The sequence below is a fragment of the Rhopalosiphum maidis genome, chromosome 4 (genome assembly GCF_003676215.2).
Source record: "Rhopalosiphum maidis isolate BTI-1 chromosome 4, ASM367621v3, whole genome shotgun sequence".
NCBI classification, from domain to species: domain Eukaryota; kingdom Metazoa; phylum Arthropoda; class Insecta; order Hemiptera; family Aphididae; genus Rhopalosiphum; species Rhopalosiphum maidis.
The window spans coordinates 35120989-35141134 of record NC_040880.1 but is presented as its reverse complement, the minus strand read 5'-3'; the positions used below and the strand labels follow the sequence as shown (position 1 = coordinate 35141134).

Below are 20146 nucleotides of genomic sequence, written 5' to 3'. Positions count from 1 at the left end.
CAACCGGTTAATAGAAACAAAATGATCTGAACCTATGTAATCAAATTAAGCGGAACTTATTGTATACATATTAAATCAATTCTTCTAAATTGTTGTGTAACTTGCCAATATTTAAATTTTTTAAGCCATAATTTCAGTTAACAGCAAACAAATCAAAATTCTATTCAGTATTTCAGTTAAAAATACTTAACATAAACTTGAGTTGAGACAACTAGATAGCCAATATCACATGAGTTTATAAATTGGTTATCATCTGATAACGACTTCAAATACCTTACCAATATAAACTGAATTTACCTAAATCTTAAACATTATATCAGAATAATTAGTTTTATAAAAAGTTTGATTTATTATACATTATTCTATAATAGTTAAAACATGATTGAATTAATACTTAAAATATTATTATTGCATAAATTAAATTGATGACAGTTATTTAAGTAAAAAAAAAAAAACAGTGTATTTTGGCAAACAAAAAACAATAATAATTTTTCAACGATAACTTATTTACTTCTTGTAATTATATAATATATCATAAGATTTTATCATTTTAATAGTTTATTGACTATTACACTTAGTAGCATAATAAGGTTTAATAAACTACCTTTATCATTTATTAATATGGAATTATTTTAACTTATAACATAATAAAACAAATAACTTAATATATTAATTTAAGTATAACATATTTATATATTTGTTTGTGTCATTTGGCCTAAATAATTTTTCTTATACGAATTTATTTTCTTCTTCCAAAATTCACTATGTTTTTCAAATTTAAATTTTTCTTTTGTATTAAGGTAATTCTTGAGTTTTGAACTAAAAAAATTATTTTGAAAAAAATTGTTCTTAAACAAACTTTATAATCAGGGTGATTATTTTATTATTATAATTGTTTAAGTTTTAATTTTTTTGAATGACAATATACATTTTTAATTTCATATTATGAAGCAGAATATTATTTTGAGTATTTCAATAGATAAAAATCAAAATTTTGATGAATAGTTTAGGAGTTGAAAATAATTAAAGTATAAGTGAATGGAGTGGAGTGGTACACCTTGCAAAATATTGGTCTACAACTCTACTCACTAACTTCTACTATAATATTTATTTTATAAACTACTTATCCGAATTTTGATTTTTATATATTGAAATATTTAGGAAAATTGTTCTATTTCCGAACATGAAATTAAAAATACATAAAAATAAGTAAAAACTTAAAAAATAATGACAAAAAAAAAATATTTTCAAAAACGTTTCTAGATTTTGAAATAATGGATGTTTTTTGATAAAAGAATTGCTCAGTATACATATAAAAATAAAATAAAATATTACCCAATGTCGTTAACAATATTTGTATCACATGAAGAAATCCAAACAGATATTTTACTGTATTGACGCCTATTATACACAATACCACAAATATTATCGTTGTATGGATCATACATCCCTCCAATCATACTCAACAACTAAAAAAATGAAAATATATTTCCATTAGGTAGAGGTATAACAAAATGTATGTGGTAAAATAAATATTACAATATCCATCCAGTACTGATCTAATAGTCCATTATCCTTAATTAACCAACGTCCACCATTCTTGTTTGTTGGGTCTTCCCACATGGGTTTTATATCTGATTTAAATACAGAATAATCACAACCAGTCGTTAACATACTTGGTATTTTAATGTGATTAAATATGCTGTGAAAGAAAACACAAAAATAATACATATATAATTATTAAATGTGTGCATGTTTTTTTTTAATACTCAAGATAATCAGAATATATTATTCTTAAAGGGAAACATCAAATTAATAAAAGCAATATTTTTCCTTTTTAATTTATATAAATAACATATAGTACTAGGTATATACTCTCTATACTACCTTAGCGGATTAAATAAAGTATCCGACTCGGGAAATTACTGTATGACAGGCCCACCAATTACTAAGTAAATCAGCCTAGAGTTATAATACGACTATTGGCTCCAAAGGGAATTTTCCCAGTATCCAGATGGGCCAATTCGCCGCTGTATACTACTATACTATATAGCTTGGATATAAAATGAATAATTTTGTTTCCATTGAATAAACAGAATTCAAATTTAGAATATATTGAGTCAAATATGGATTAGTGTAAGTATTATTGATATTGACCATTGACCAATTTTAAAAATATGTGTATCATAAATTTTTACAAATTAAAAAAAAAAAGTATCTTATTATTAAGGTAAATTTTAAAAACTCAATATTACCTCATCAATAAATGTACATGTAAATTAATTAACATATGATACATAACACTGACAGAACTTAAAATAAGGTTTTGAAAAAGTTAGTTATTTTAAGTAGACAAATTAAAAAAAAAATGAAAGTATTATATTAACTTATAGGTGCACCAATTACATAAGAGTAGTTAAATAGTTAAAAGAAAAATGTTTATATTTGCAACTTTGCCAGTTGGTAGTCATAACACTTATTTGGTGATTTATAAACAGTAGGTATGTCTTGTGAGTTAAAGAACTTCTAGCAATGTTATATTTATATATTTTGTTGGTAAGTACTTGCCTCCAAAACTTTTCAACGCTGTCAAACTCACACAACCCGTACAAATTATCAGTCCAATTTTCGTCTGGGACCACAGTTCCGCTGAATTTCCAGTACCATAGTTTCCAAGAGTCGTTCAACAAATGAACGTTACTTACTTCGTCTTTATCAATTAGTGCCATTGCATTTAGATTTCATAAGTCTGTAACGATATGTCGATATACTTCGTCAAAAAAAATATGTCAAAACAATATACGATAATATAGAACGTCGGTTGGACTTGGAATCAACGAGTCGCAGTTTGGTGGCGTAGGTCGTAAAACTTACATTCACAACATATAATGGAAGTAAAATCTAAATGAATTACCTACCTCGGTTGTATGAGCACTATAAAAAAACCATCGATGTCAATGCGATTAAAAACGGAGTGATTTCCTAAAGATCACGCAACGTAGGTACAGAAGAGAAACGGATTTATATTAATATATAAAAAATAACAACAGTGCGTAATGAGTAATGACCAGAACGGTGACGTACAGGCTACAGTTCTTATAACGCTACATTATACATTTATACACTATTAAAGAGTAAAGACCTTTAATTGTGGTTATATTAGGAAAAACGGTCATCTTAAATAGCCGATTCAGTACGTAACTTTTAAGCAAATATTGATGTCCGCGGCTGTGCCATGTGACAGCACTGTTTTTTAATCGATTATTATTGTTATCGTGTACCATGTCTTTGAAGATTGCTCCATAAACATATTAACTAAGTTAATATGTTATGGATTGCTCCTATACCGCTGATAAGAAATTAATACCACTCATATTAAGTTGCATTTACTACGATTATTAAGGGCAATTTAGTAACTAAATTGAACACCTAATAATCATTGCCCATATTATTATATATGAATATATGAATATATAAACATTATTGAAATAATACGAGTATATTTATTTTTCAATAAAATTAGTTTATTAATCAAAATTATACATTTTTTGTACATGTTTAATTATTCTAGTAGTTTACTACATAAGTACTTTAGGCTTAATAATAAATTAACTTTGTGTTGGTAACTTTTAGTTAAGTATACAATAATCATTCAAAAATGTCATGGTGAATAGCAGGGCCGTACTCAGAAAAAATTGTGGCTGAGGTTTAACCTCACTAGGTACGGACGGCCTTGGCGTATAGTAAAATTTATAATTATATAATATAGGTAAAACATTTGAGTTACCTCGAATCTTTAAATTATTACAAAATAATTAACATCACTATTTATCTTTAAATAAATAATTTCGCCCAAATTTTAATTTAAATTGCCTATTAAAAATAATTGCTTTTATATATTTATTCGATTTTATGGTTTTAGTATGAACTAATAATGAGGAATCTTGTATTAAATTTTAAACCAACGAATACGTTTTTATCAACAGTAACTATTATCGAAAAAAAAGTGTTCTAATTCCTATAAATAGTTAAAAAATAGTTAAAATGTATTTTGTTTATAAATATAAAATGATAATATAAACATTTGGTAAAAATTTCAAGTACTCATGAATAATTATTTTTGAGTTCCAAATAAACAACAAAATTGATTTGCGTTAAAATTTTCATTTTTTCTTAGTTCATTTGTTTTTCTTAATACAAAAAATAACGACTCGTGCTGATCTTTATTGTGTACTCATAAACATACAAAAGAAAAACACATAATTGTAAAATCAATACATTAATATCTAAAACGTATAATAATCTAAAATGCATAAGCAAGACATTAAAAACATAAATTCAGTCATATGATAGTTTGAATGTAAGAAAAAAATATTTTGGGATATTTGAAAAAAATTTAATTAAAAATCCCTAATATAATCGTATATATACAAATACAATCAAAAATATAACCAAATACAGGATAAAATAAATGTCATAAGACAGTCCACAACTATGTAAAACTTTATAATTTAAAATAATATTCAATTCAAATCTGCCAAAATTAATCGTTCATAATATAAAAAGAAAATTAAGTACTTATACAAATTAAAAACACTATCTTTCTCTCCCTCTATATATATATTTCTAGTTATATTAGTTATATTAGAGGTATTCAAACTTTTTAATCTAACGACTTATTCAATTTTTATTACATTTTGTTTGCTCTTAAATTATTAAAGACAAAAAGAAAATATTTCATAATTTATAATAAATACATCAAATACCTATAAAAATGTAATAATATTTGTAAATAGAAAAGTAAAATTAAATGTATTAAGTTTAGAACAAAATAATAAATTAAAAGCGATTATTATTAGTATTTTTTCTCTTCTGTGCCACCCCTGGGAGGCTGGGAGCTATGACACAGTTTGAAATGTTTGAATACCTCTAGGTTATATTATAATATATTAAAGAAATTATAATTATTTCAATTTGAAGTAGATACTTGGCCATTTTTTTTTTTTATGTAAAGTTTCATGTAATCACGTTATTTAAAATGTTATAGTTACATTGAAAAAAACAAATTGTTAATTATTACAATACTTAAATACACATAAAAGGATATTTGGAAGACAAACTAATTTATCTCAAAAATTGTATCACAATTTTGAACATAAATAATATTAAAGTATGGATCGATGATATTAAAAATTTTGAAATGTATTTTCAGAATTTAGGATCAATATTTTTTTTTAAATTGAAAGAATATAAAAAAATACTCTGGTATATAAACTAAAAAAAATATTTTTAACTAAAATAAAATGAGAATCATATTATCTATACACTTGTGTATATACTTATGAATACAATAAACTAACAATAAGAACTATGATTTTAAAATCTAAATAAAAAATAAATCATTATTACCATATGGCATATACTATATTTTATATATTATATAATCAATGAAAAAAAAAAAAAAATCATAAAATTAGCATCATTTAAATTAAATACATAGAGCTCAATAAAAGGTTTATGTACTTATAATCTGAATAATTAATAACATTCAATTAAAAATTAGAATTTTATCAGTTGAATACAATAATTTACATTAAACACAACACAAATAAATTTGTAATCATTTTTCAGAGTAAAAATAAATAAATTATTCATATTCCATAGATAATTTTAAGTTTTTTTTTAAATAGAATACATTACTTTTATGCACCATCAAAAATACAATACTAATTTTAGTTAATAAGTTATTTTCTGTACTTGTGAATAAATAATTTATAATCTACAATATATTATAATGCAAATCTACAATGATATTTCATATATTGGAAGCAGATAGGAAATAGTGATACAAAATTATATATTGTGAGCATTCAATTAAAAAAAATCAATTTCATTTTACAAAACATTCTTTCATACTGTAAATGTTAATACTATAATATACATGTTACTAAAATTCACTTTAAATTAAATTTCAGTTTTGGGCTCTTGTCAAGTTAAGAAAATGTCACTTGATGTATTTTAATAGAATACTCACTATATACCATAACACACTATACCTTGTACAACATTAAATTTAATTATAAATTATTGTGTAAACAAAAAGAGAATTTGAAAATAAAATGTACAGCCCAAGCTATCACAAAATAACACAAAATAAAACTTTTTTTTTAAATTAACATGAAAAAATCAAAATACTAACAAGACTTTAAGAATACCGATAAAAGTACACTTCTTTCCAATTCAAATCTATATTATCACAGTAGTGAGTACCCTGAAAATATACTTTTAAGTTTAATTTTAATTGTTATGAGAAAAATGTATTTTAATTGGACAATGAGAGTCCTAGGTTTTCTGATATACAATTTAATTTTATTAGATACTAGACTTTAATTAATTTAGTAGGTATATAATATTTATATAGAATAATGAGCAATTTTTGAAGATGTAAATTATTCTATCAAGGATAAAACTTATGATAAAAAATGATTACGTCATACAGATGATTTTTTTTCTTGTCAACAATATTGAAACAATGGAAATAAGGCCAAAAAACCTTAAATTATAATTAAAAAATAAAATTAATAAAAATATTCATAATATAAGATATACAGCGAGGACATTGCTACTTATAAATTATAAATGTATTAATTACTAAAAAATATATAGTAAATAAAGCTACAGTTGTTCAGTATTTTGAAATTTCTGACTTATAATTATTAGTACATAAACATAAATATATATATAATATATAATATATAGTTTATGGTAGTTAAAATTTTTTTAAACATATTTGTGTAAATGTGTTGTATTTTGTATGTATACTTAATTTTATATCACAGATATATGTGACTAGTTCACAACTTTTCTGTGTAATCCCACCAGTCTTTCTCATAACCTTCGTGAACATGCTCTAACAACACTTTTCGCCGACTTTCGCAGTAACTAAAAATAATAAAATCGTTTAAATTTTCAATTAGTTATATTAGTAAATATTTTGATAAAATAAGTAAAATTTAAAATAAAATAGGATTGAAGGATATTAAATATAATTAAGAATTCATAGATTTAATTAAATACGTATTCATTTAATTTGCCATTACATACAGATTAAGAATATGATGTAATATCTAAGTTAAAATAAATAAAAATTGACTTTAAATTAGTTTAAAAGATCTAATATATATTCTTAGGATTTACTAATGATAATTGGAAACCATATTAATTTAAAAAAAAATGTATTACCGATATTTATCTTGAACTTTCTGCTTGATGTCAGCTAAATTTTCGGAAGTTATATCTCTTTCTAAATACTCTGACAGAGTTTCAGTAGCACTTTCTAAGTCTCGTTGGTTATCCTAATATAGTAAAATAACTAAAATTTAGTAACAATAACTAAATAGATAAATCTATATAATTAATTAGATTTACCTCAAAAAGAACTGATTGGTTATTCTTCTTCAAATAGTATGCAAACACATAAGTGTACATAAGTGTTTGTCTACATTGACATAATATATCAACAGCTTTTTTTAAAAATTGTACCTACAATTTAATTCATAAATATTAATTTTGTTTATAAAATATAATTAAATAATTATAATAGGCATTAAAAAGAAAAAAACAATTTAGTGTATTTAAAATTAATTAATACCTCAATCCAAGACATGTTATGTTGTTGCATTTCTTCCATTTTTTCTTTAACACTAGCATAAAGTTTGTGTTCAAACTTAAGCGATTGCATATGATTCATATAACGGTTACAGTAGAAAAGATACCTCTGTAAGGCAGCTCTGGATCTTTCTTGAGCATCTCTAGCAGCTTTAGCTTCTTCTTCATCATACCGATTACAGTTATACCTACATAGTATTAAAATTAATATAATAATACTAATAGACAAGTTATATAAAGTTATTTTTTCTTAATTTTACCATGAAGATCCGTGTGGTTCCCATGGGCCAAGGCATACCCAACAAAAGTCAGTTTTGCAATTTTGATTTTTACAAACCATATGGTTGCAACCACCATCTTTTTCTATAGTTACATTACATTTAGGACACTCCTAAAAGTACGATAAAAATATTTTTAAAAAAAATAATAGCAATAAGTAGCTAATAGTTCATCTAATTTAAAAGTATAAAATTGAATTTTAAATTAGAGATTAATCAGTTATAAATATATTGACAATGAATTATTTTAGTAACAGACCACAGAAATTATTAATAACAATATTATTTGAATTTAGCAAGAATAAAAGATGCTACATTAACATGGTTAACAGATACTATAAACTATTAATATAAAAGGAATAACAATGCATGATGAAGAGGCTTAATGTATTAATTTATGTTAAAAACTAAAATATGTACAGATCTTAATAAAGATGCAGAGATAGTTCAAAAGACTGGTATAACTAAATAATTATACCAGAAATTAAATGAAATAAAGAAAAAATAGAAGGCAAGGGAAATTCTTAAAAGGCAAAGATGATAACAACATGACAGATTGACAAAAATAAAATTTGACATAAATTTATCGAGGGACATGATCTGACTGGACTAGACAAAAATCAGTTGCCACCTGATATTACTCATTATAGAGTAGGTTTAAAATATAAATATATATAATAATTTTTAAGAATTCTATAAATTAGATAATTTTCAAGTCTGATATCAGTGTTTTGTATTAATAATACATCAAAACTCTCCAAAATTAATTAGGGTGTATATCACTATATTAATACAATAATACCATAGTAAATTAGTTAAATATATTTTTTGTATTATTATTACGAAATACATAATCTATATAATACAAGTAGCATAGTCAACATGCATATGTAATAGTAATATTAAAAGTTTATGATATGAGTGTCTTAAAAAAGCAGTTCATCAACAATATTTCAATCAAATATATCATATGTAAGTATTCAATGGTATAAAAACAATTTATAAGTATATGATAACATGATTAGTAATAATCTAATGGGAAAAAAATTTATTATTTAACTAAAAACATTTAAGCTATTAAAAAAATACTATTTCAAATGTTTATGAAATAAAATCTAACTTTTTAACTTATATGTTTATACTTAGCATAAAGCCTATGACTATTAATAGATATTATAAAAATAAAAAACCTTATCATAAAAAATAGTAAGTTAAGGTATTAACTTTAAAAGCAATAAAAAAACAATTCTAATTACAATTTGTTTAAGTACTTGTGTAGACACTCTTTACAATTTTTCAATATTACATGATAATAGTTTTTTTATAGCTTAAAAAAAATAAAAAAAACTTAATAACAACCTATAACATCCTAGTAAAAATTTGACTTGATAATGTAGATAAAAAAGATTATCATAGGTTACTCAGAATCTAAAATTGGCAAAATAAATAATTGTTTACAAAATTACTTTAGTATTAGCTGCAATCCAATTTGAAGTTTCTGAATCATCATCACATTTTTTGATCCATTTTCTTAATAAATTACATTTAACAGGATCATGCCAATTTTCTCCACACACAAAACAAAATACATGCAAACATCGACAGATCACTGGTTTTGAATCAATATACTGGGCTTTAATAACATTATTGCAGTCAGGTGATGGACACCAACGTAATAATCTGTTACACTATTTTAAAACAACAAAAATTAAAATGTATAGAGATACAGATTAAATATACAGAAATAAAATAATTTACTTCAACAAAACTATTAGTAATCAGATGTTGATATTTCATTCGAACTTTTGGATCTCTGACTAATCGCATAACAGTGGCATCATCTACTAATATATCACAACCACTTGCTGCACATGCAATTGTTTGACCAACACCTTCTTCAATAATTTTTGTTGTTAAATATTCTGTCCAACATTGTGTACAGAATCGATGATTACATTCTAATCCAGTCATCATCTATAAGTATAAAAAAAGATGTTCTATAATGCTTTAAATAAACCCTTAATAGTAATTAACTTACATTGTTTGGGAGTCTTACAAAGCAAATAGCACAATCTTCCATTCCAGGAGTACCTCTACTACGCGTAGATGTTGGCTGTAAGGAAATATGTAAATCAAAAAAATATTAATTTCTAGTTAAGTTACTAGTACCAACTAAATTAAATTTTAAATATGATATAATAATAATCAAAATAATTTTATTATAAAAAAAAATATATTATTTTGTTATAATTAGATAAATTCATTGTTAATTTTATTGAAATTATCGAAATTTAGTATTTAACATTACAACATTATAATTTATTATACTAAAAAAGTACTACTTAGTTATTTTCCCTCCATAGTATCACATAAAATTTATCGTACTGCCACCAATGATAGTTGGATTAATTTAAAAATTTGAAATTTTAGAACAATTATACCTATTTGTCAATGATATTATTATTATTCCTATTGTATATTATATAATGACAAGTACATACTTGTCCTGTCTTATAAGCATTATTTTTAAATATTATGAAAAATGAATTTAATGAGTCATTTTTTATAATATTTTAAACTAGTATTTTATATTTATAATAAGACAATGAAATGATCTTTAAAAAATTGTCCTATTCTTTTGTTTAATTATGTGTAAATATTTAATATAAATTATAACTGTAGTACAATTTAAATGTCATTCACTTTTTTTATTATTTATAAAATAAAATGGTTATCTAGTGACCAAATAATCAATTTTATACTATGCAGTGGCAATAATAAACAAGTAAAATTAATAGATATTAATTTTTTTTTAACTCAAAAACATATTATCTTAATAATTGATAATATGAGAATATTACAGCATAGAATAAGCTAATAAAAATGTGTTAACAATACAATTCAATAATAGATACTTTTTAATTATCGTATTCCAACTTGTATCCATAAATAGGCCAAATGGCAACTGGTAAAAGTTTTAAATCCGTTATCATACTCCAATCCGATTAGTATTTATTTTAATACATGCAGATGAATTACAAATATAATTCTATAGGTTTGATTAGTGGAACATATACTATTAAACATACATGACAATCAGCTAAAGAACATAATAAAGAACAATTACAAACTTGGTCTATGTTAGATTCCTCCATAAAACTGAATTTTTGATGTCAAAAAAAAAAAAAAAAAAATTACTAACTATCTATTTACTATTTACTTGAGTAATAAATTATATAGAAGTTTATTAAATTCAAATTTATAATTAAAAGTATTTACGTACATCCCATATGATAAATATAATATGTAAAAAGTAATAACAAACCTAGTTAATACAACAGAAATAAAATGAAAGTCTGCAGTACCTAGTCAATTGGCTGAAGGTGTACGATAACCAAAAAGTACCAAATAATACTATAAATATACAATAGTCAATAATAAAGAATATGACTCTAAAAAATTCAATACCAAGAATGGTGTTTAACACGTTCGACGCCAATGTCAACACATAGTTGACATGAGTAAATGGGCGCCCGAAGTTGGTGTCAACGCGTTGTTGATATGTAGTGGCCTGTCTGGTATTATGACTATTTAAGTGGTTAAAGCCATACACATTTGAAATTTGTGTCAGCTATTCATTACCAAAAATTCACCAATTTTACGCGCGTATGTCAAATCGGCGTCGAACGAGTTAAGTAATCTAAAATGCATTGTTAAAATATTATTCATAAAAATAATTCATTACCCTCTGTATAATCGGTTGAGTTCTTTTAAATGGATTTATTACTCTAGCCTCAGAGAATAATTTATCCTGGTCACCATCGTAAAATCGTTCCATTAACTTTTCTTTGTCCCATTTAAAATGATTCAACAAAATGCGAGTCGTTGTAGCAGGCATCTAAAATTACCAAAACATAATATACCAGTCAAAAATTGTATTTCCAAAATAATAAACATAAGGGTTATCTAACAACATATATTGTGTGCATACAATAATAGTTCTCTAAGACAAGGTCATGTATTGCATTTATGAAAATAAACTATCATTATGCTTACTTGAAGCACAGTATTCACGTCTTTGATGCAATCAATCATGTGTTGAACAATATTGTCTGTGGACAGAACTTCAAAGGGAAAATCATCAATGTCTTGGTTTTTTTCACGCTCGTGACGCACATCAACCTCCATTGCAAAATCCACATCATCTCCGCTAGATTCATTTCCAGAGTCTATATCGTTCAATGCATCCTCATCCGAGTCCATCGCAACAGCTAATTCCAATAAAATTCAACAGCAAGACAATTTTGATAAAAATGTAGGTATCTTGAACTTATAAAATTTTAATTTTTCTTTCAATATCACGCTCGCCAGACAACGTACGAGCGCGTCGATTGTTATTGTTATTCGTTTGTTGTTTTCTAGGCGTGATGATGACTGGTGGTGGATGGTGGTGGCCCAGTGAGCGTATTTTGAAAAAAATATAATAATTATTTATGTATCAGAAATATATTTCTGTTTTAAACAATTTTTTTTTTATTTTGCCTAGCAAGTAGCAATCAGTTGTTTTCTGACCCCGGTGACGTCATCCACTTTGTGATCTTATTTCCCTCTATAACCTCTTTGGCTTTTATTAATATTCAAAATGGTAAACACTGACTGTTGCGTAGAGCAATTCATACTCCTACCACTTCTATCCCCGCAGGCCACAGTACTACAAAAAAAAATTAGCAAAACCCTTTAGAAGACCTTTTGTCAACTACATCCCCGAATATATTTTGACCGCGTAATTTGTCATTTTTATTTACATAATTTAAAAAAAGTTTGAGGGTAAAAATTTAAAATAATTAAAAAATATAAATTAATTGTTATTTGTATATAATTTAAATAATTTATTTAAATTTTTTTTAATTATGTAAGACAAATGAAAAATTACAATTATTTTAAATATTTTTTAAATTAGATATGTAGGTACAAATGACAAATGACAGTTATTGACAATGTTAAATGCAGATTGCAGCTATACGTATAAATATGTTAATAAAGTTTTACATAGATAAATGTAATAATAATATTTAATTATGTAAATCATAATAAAATAACGAATAATGTATTTAGTTGGTACGGGGCTTTTTTTCGAGGATTTTTTCCTAGATTTATATATTGATATCGTAATAAGATCTAATACTAGTAAGTAATACCATGCTCTCGGTATTTTCAAAAAAAAAAAAATACCAGTAATATCTATCAAACTTCTATCTAATATCGACCGTATACCAATCAACAATGTTAATTAACATGGTATTATAGGTACTTATTATATATATGGTTATTTCAAACACTAAATCGCGGTTTAAAATGTATGTATGATTATAGTAGTTATAACTAGTAATAAGTACATAAAGTTAGGTACATAGGTATCATACTTTATTATTGTACATATAAGACATTTTAAGCCATGTCTCAAGATTATTGTATTACGATCGCTATATATTGTATTAATATAATGACACGGAAAGTCTCATTTTAGAATTTCAGTAAATTTAAAGTACCTAACTGCTTGTTGGCTGTTAAGGTACTCAAAATAAACTTTACAAGACATACTATTGATACAATATTCACCGAGGACGTCCGAGGTAAGTAGATACTATACAATTTATTTTAAACGTTTAGATATTGAATAATGAATCACCGGCCTATCTACTTTATCTACCTATATTTGTTTAAAATTGATATTATTAATTGCATAGGCATAGTCGCGTAGAACATATTTTATGGTACAAGCATCAACGATCTACAATGAACTTATTATATACCTATATTTTTTCAAATTCCCAAGGGTTTTATTATTTAAACAATCCAAAGGTCTTTATACACATATTTAACAACTATATATTTTACATAATAAATATAAATTTTAGATGCGTTACACGTTGATGGAGTCAACTTCCAATGAGGTTTTGAGGTGGCTCTTTCAGTCCTCCCTCAATCTAAAATTTGAAACTAAGTTGTATAGTTTCAGACGTTTAAGACATCTGATTTTATTGGAGTTACTTATCTAATAAATAATAATAGTAAATTACTAATGGATTGACACGATGATCTAGCTTCGTCTCGTGTTGGTGAGCACTTATTGGCACAACCCTACTGTTGAAAGCCGTTAATCCATATCGATTTTATAATAGTTACACGCAGTAGACGTTTTTTTTCAATGGTTAACTCGGAGTGAGGTCCGACTACCGACTAATCTACAGTAAAGTATTCACATCTTTCTTTTAATCTGAATTTTAACTGAAGGACATGGTGTTTCCAGTTTAGACGAGATATATAAGATAAGATGCATTTCAAGATATTTAGCTGAATTTTGTGTGATTGGTGATCGATTTAGTCCTATTTGGATGTTTTCGGTGAGTGTATAATTAATGTGTAGGTACTGATTTATCGCCATTAATCTTAATTTTCCAACGCCATGTTATAGGAAATATGTTTTCAATTGACTTCTGTACCTAGTGGCTATAACCTATAAGTGACGTGTTGACAAAATTGCCGTATTTTTAGCTAACATAGCTAAAATTTTGTGTTGTTATCGTTTGGTTTATCAGTCTTATAAAGTACTATACCTTACGGTACTCTAGCTGATACGTCTTTCTAATAGTTTCCATTCGGTTATCGTTACTTCGAGTATGATTCGAGATCGACGGTCAGTCAAGTATATGATTCTAGAAGTGTACGGTATAGTATTTATTACACGGGTTTAAAAAAAAAATGCTTAAATCAATATTTTTGCTGGTAGAAAAATAAATCTAGATGCCAGACGGTCTTTTGGGAGTGGAGGGGAGAGGGTAGGTGATCGGAAGAAAATATTGCAAAGTTGTAAAATTGTATTGCTTTAAGAACCAAATCTATAAGTAAAAAACTTATCAAAAAGCTTGAAAATATTTAATACCTTACCCTAACCTCGCGATTTTTTTACCCTGGTTACAAAAAAACTGGAAGTACTTGTATTATTATTATAAAAGCAAAGTCAGCATTTTTACAAATATGTGTTAACTTTATTTAATAATAATACATCAAATAAAATATAAAAACCAATTAAATAATACAACAAAAACATATTTATTTGTGAAAAATAATAAACTATTTTCAATAAATATACTATGGGCTATATGCCTATTATATATAGCCTATATGTTAATATGTTACGCACAACAAAATAACCGACGGACAAATTTTTTGGTGCATTTCCACCACGTACGGCGCTCACGTTGAGTCGTAGGTACCGTAAACACTATTCCACCCTCGCTGCTGGCTATTGAATCCAAAGAAGTAAGTACATCGGCCGGTATTGTTAATCCGTTTTTAACTTCGGCCGAAGCTTGCACAGGAATGCTCTGAAATCCGGTCGCTTCAGTTGTGCTAAACGTCACGTGAATGTTTGGCATCGAACTACACGATTTCCTCGACGGACCGTTCAAGTTGTCGCTTGTCACGTCCCGTTCGGTCGGATTCACCGAAACTGGCCGCGTTGATACCGAAGACGGCGATTGCAACTCAATTGTATCGCCTACACCATACATCACTGCAATGTTGGGCATTGAATAATATTGCCTTGTCGTCAGACCAGAAAACTCGCGATATTCTTTTTCTGACTGACCATTTGCGGGTGATTCAGCTGAAACCGGCTGCATCACCTGATGCTCGGCTGTAGCAGACAGCGATCGGGTCTCGCCGTCGGATGTGATAATATTATTTTGCATAATAATACAGTATATATTCGTTGATGTAATTGTACGATAAATGTATGTTTAATATTTTTAGAAGGAGCGGAATATGTTAGACAACGTATTCTTTGTAACAATAACACTACAGTAATGAATAAAATGTGCGACAGAAACAAATATTATGTTTTTCAACACTATATACACATAGTTGTCAATAGCAGAAGCCAGCAATTCTATGTTTATAGTTTCTGTATCCGAAGTACATTTTAATTCTAATATAATAGAACCTCGATTAATTGTTAGTATCACGACCAGAGCCTTGATGGATAATCGAAAAGACAGTTTAACGAGAAACGAAATTTTTTTTAAACATACAACATACATATTATTTATTCTTTTTTCAATAATTATGACTGAATTTTCAGGACAAAGATATCCGCAATCGTAATACACTGTTTTTATCTCATCCATAAAATATATGCCATTCGAGCGTCCAGTACAAAATACACTTTTTGTATATTGACTATACCTACATCAAATAGACTATCATTACTCATTAGTACTTTGTATTGTGACTAATCGATTAATAAATAATAATATTTTAATAAATAATTTAGTATTATCCGAACCAATATAATATGTATATTCAAAAATTTGATCGTCGACCATGGTTATATAAATGATGCATTTCCTCAATTTATACTAATATATAACAATATTTGGATTGCATATTTATTAGGGAGTGCATTTTGAAAGTACCTAAAAAGTTTAGAATTAGTAAAAACCATCTAAATTTAAGTTGAATGTTACAAAATCCTTCGAAACTAATTTATAAATCGTTTAGAGTGTTGTCTAAATAATACAGTTATTAAAAAACGTATTAATACCGATAAATCAATGTGGTATAAAATTACAATAGAAAAATAATATAATTAAGTCAATATAGGATTAATATTTTTTTAAATTTGGCATTAATCTTTTGAAATAATATAAAAGAAATAATGGAAAAAAAGCACTATTCATTTCAATAATAATAATTATATCCAAATAAATTTCAGATTCTTGTATATACTAAGAATCTATGACTAATATGTAATGTCTATACATGTCTGCATAGTATAGTAAATTTCTTTTATACCTACTGAATATAATGTAGGGTTATTTATTTATATGCCTGATGTATCAAGATCAACATATATTTGTGTATTTTTTGAATTATTTCCATAACTGAAATATCGAAATTAGATATGTTAATTGTACTGTACTATATATTTATATATAATATACAAAGTTATATAAATTATTATAGTTGATTATTGATTATAAATACTATTTGTTTATTTATAGTAAATTATATTATACTTAAATTTATACTCCAATATTCGTATATAGAATATTATATAGATAGTTCATTCCTCACAATTTCAGAATCGATAACTAAACATACGCTCAAGTTATTATGATAAACATAAATTATGTAGTCTAGTAAGTAGTAGCATTGATTATAAATAATATTTAATATTTATAAAGCCTGTAGCCTATAAGCGCAAAAGTTGACCAAAACGCAAATCAATTTTATAAAAAAGTGTATTTAATTAAAATCGTAGTTATTATTAATATTAAATTAAGCATTTACAGTGATATTAAAATTAGTAATATTGAAATTAGTTCCAAAAATCAAAAGTCAGTATTAAAAATCAGTAAAAAATAAAAAATATAATTTTGAGTATTATTTTAAATTAGTTAAACAAGTATCATGAATAAATAAATAAATATATTAAACTAATAATATAATAATGAATAGGTACCTTAAAATTAAATTTGAAATTTGAAGCCCACTGTCTTCAAGTATTCCAATCTAGACATTTTTGATCTTTATACAAGGTCTAAGATTTTGTATTTGAGATGACTTTAGATTTGCGGTTCGTAGTTTTTCGACCATTTGTTTGTAATTTTAAATAAACTTCTGCTTGGTGTTCTTTAATCACTTCAATCATAGCGAATCTATAGAGTGTGCTGAGTTTGCCAGTGCACACCCTGCGACTCATATAAACCTGTGTAGAGCCTATAACACTCATTTCAGTTACAAAGGAATTGACTATTGAGTATAACATTAAACAATTTATCTTTTAATTTTAACACATTTTTATGGGTACAAATATTGTCAATAAATATTATCGTGATAAGCATGATAGCAAATGTACCTATAAAAAATAGTTGTTGATTACTACAATAGTTATATTATATATTAATACAATTCTTTGTTATTAATGATAATAAAATTAAGATGTTATATTAAACTTTCAAGAATTTTAAACATAATTGATTAACAATTTAATTGTTGATTTTAAGTGTGTCCAAAAATAATTGAGTAACATATATTGCAATAGTTGTAGTTTATTAAATTGAATAATTTTCAAACATAACATGTGTATTTTATAGCATAAAAAATAGCATCTAAACTAATAAAAATTAATCTTAACATTATTTAATATTATTAATATTGTTATTTCAAACAGGAAACATCTCTTAAATGTATGATAATTGAGAGGTATTTTGAACTATAGAAGGCCTTTTTAAGGTAAAGGCACACCTTGCTATACATTTCTAGATTTGTCTATGACTTCAATAACATTATAAATAGATGGGTGTAGGTTATAAAATTGATCCTTCAAATGACGGTGATATGATTCTGGACCATTGGTAGTACTTGACTCGTTCGTAGGTGATTCAGCCCAGACATGTGGTGGATATCTGTTACCATTTTCAATAAAATTTGCTATAATACAATCTGAAAATGTTGATATCTTGTGATTGTTAGGAGCAATAAAAAATAGTTCATAAAATGCTTCAGAAAGCCAATCCAAAGAAATACTTCAACCAATGTGAAATTTCCGATTCATTTTGGTTGTATTCAATTTTAAGTCCCAATTTTGAAATTTGTCTATACTAGGCTTGCCCGAGATTAAATCGGCAACATAGACAAATGCAATAACCGCCGCGACGCGTTGCTGCAATATGTCGTGGAACGGGTAAGGCCACGCGTACATGGAAAAGCGTCAAGCGTCACGCGTTAGGTCAGTAAAATATTGTATCAGATAATACAATTTATTTTTGTGCTTTTATCCCACTAACAAGGTACAAAAATGGAAATTAATTTTGTGCTTATGAGTTATGGAAAAAAAAGGTCGATTTACGCTTTTGGGCCTAGGCGCAATTTGAGTTTTAATTTGGTGGGGGGCTATTATAATTTTCATGCATATACTGTGTGTATTCTCCCTGAGATATATAAAGGTGGAAGGGGATATATACAAACCATTTTTGGGGGGAGTGGGGGCTATGAATGATTTTGAGGGGGCTTAGCCCCTTCCAAGCCCCCCACAAATTGCGCTTATGCTTTCGGGTCTGGCCGTTTATAAACTATGTACGCGCAATTCAATAAGAACGTATGGTCTCATAAGCTAATGTCCAATAGGTAGGTAGTAGGTACCTACTATAGTCTTTTAAACATAGGTATATTATTTTAATGGTACATTTACGAGCATATTATATCCGCGCGTGTTGTCTCTCTCACTAACATACATCATGACAAATTTGCGTTCAACAGAACACATTTTTTGTTGTTAGCTTTAATACTGGAGTCAATTTAACTATTATAAAAGTTAAAGGTAAGAATATTATCCAGGATATGCCATGTACTTTTATTGATATTATTATTTTAAAGTAATTTATAGCTAAATAAAATTTTACAACTTTAAAATGTTCATAACTCATTTTTAAAAGATAATGTAAATAAAAGTAATTGATATTATGTCCAGGGGCGGCGCTACACGAGAGCATGGGTGAGCAACTACCCAATATTATTTTAAGTTTAACTGTTATATTCAAATTAAATATAATTTTTCGCACATTTAGAAATAAAAATATTAAATACAGTTAATACTAACTGCACATTTTCTTAAATGTTATGCATTAAAAGATAATAAATAATTATTACCTAAAAATAAAAGAAAATGAAGGAAATTTGAAGTCTTACTGTAGTACATTTGTGGTAATAATGTAGTAGGTATATTTTTTAATTATTTATATTTAGAAATATAACATAATATTATACATATTTTATACCTAAAACATTTTTAGCAATACTGCCAACACTTTCCTGAAAATATGGTATAAACAAATTAATGGGTAATCGAGAACTATATACTATACATAAATACCCCACTAGAAAAAAAATTGACCTGATATCGCCCCTCCCCACTCAATAAAAAATATCTGCCGCTGCTACTGAATATGTCCTAGATGGCTAGATAGTATACTTACCTTTAATTTTGATAAAAGACAAATTAATTAACTACAGTATTAAAGCTAATAACATAAAATATATTTTTCTGAACGTAAATTTGCCATGATTTATGTTAGTAAGACAGAGACAACACATGCGGGTATAACGTCCTAAAACGTTCAATTCGTTGAAATAGA

At 26.1% G+C, this 20146-nt stretch overlaps 2 protein-coding genes across 2 annotated transcripts; both read right to left on the bottom strand.

Annotated features, from left to right (window-relative positions):
- Nucleotides 1-689: 689 nt before the first annotated feature.
- On the bottom strand, nucleotides 690-3192 carry LOC113549336 (eukaryotic translation initiation factor 4E-like). The gene is made up of 5 exons (XM_026950588.1): nucleotides 2919-3192; nucleotides 2569-2749; nucleotides 1540-1702; nucleotides 1336-1469; nucleotides 690-819 (listed from the first exon to the last, which is right to left on the bottom strand). Exons 2-5 carry the CDS (start codon nucleotides 2727-2729, stop codon nucleotides 690-692), a joined length of 588 nt encoding a protein of 195 aa, XP_026806389.1. The 5' UTR covers nucleotides 2730-2749; nucleotides 2919-3192.
- Nucleotides 3193-6716: 3524 nt separating this feature from the next.
- LOC113553266 (potential E3 ubiquitin-protein ligase ariadne-1) lies at nucleotides 6717-12496 on the bottom strand. Its single transcript, XM_026956500.1, has 10 exons — nucleotides 12003-12496; nucleotides 11692-11844; nucleotides 9985-10059; nucleotides 9705-9920; nucleotides 9413-9634; nucleotides 7929-8059; nucleotides 7652-7856; nucleotides 7429-7542; nucleotides 7243-7355; nucleotides 6717-6942 (listed from the first exon to the last, which is right to left on the bottom strand). Exons 1-10 carry the CDS (start codon nucleotides 12207-12209, stop codon nucleotides 6855-6857), a joined length of 1524 nt encoding a protein of 507 aa, XP_026812301.1. The 5' UTR covers nucleotides 12210-12496; the 3' UTR covers nucleotides 6717-6854.
- Nucleotides 12497-20146: the final 7650 nt, after the last annotated feature.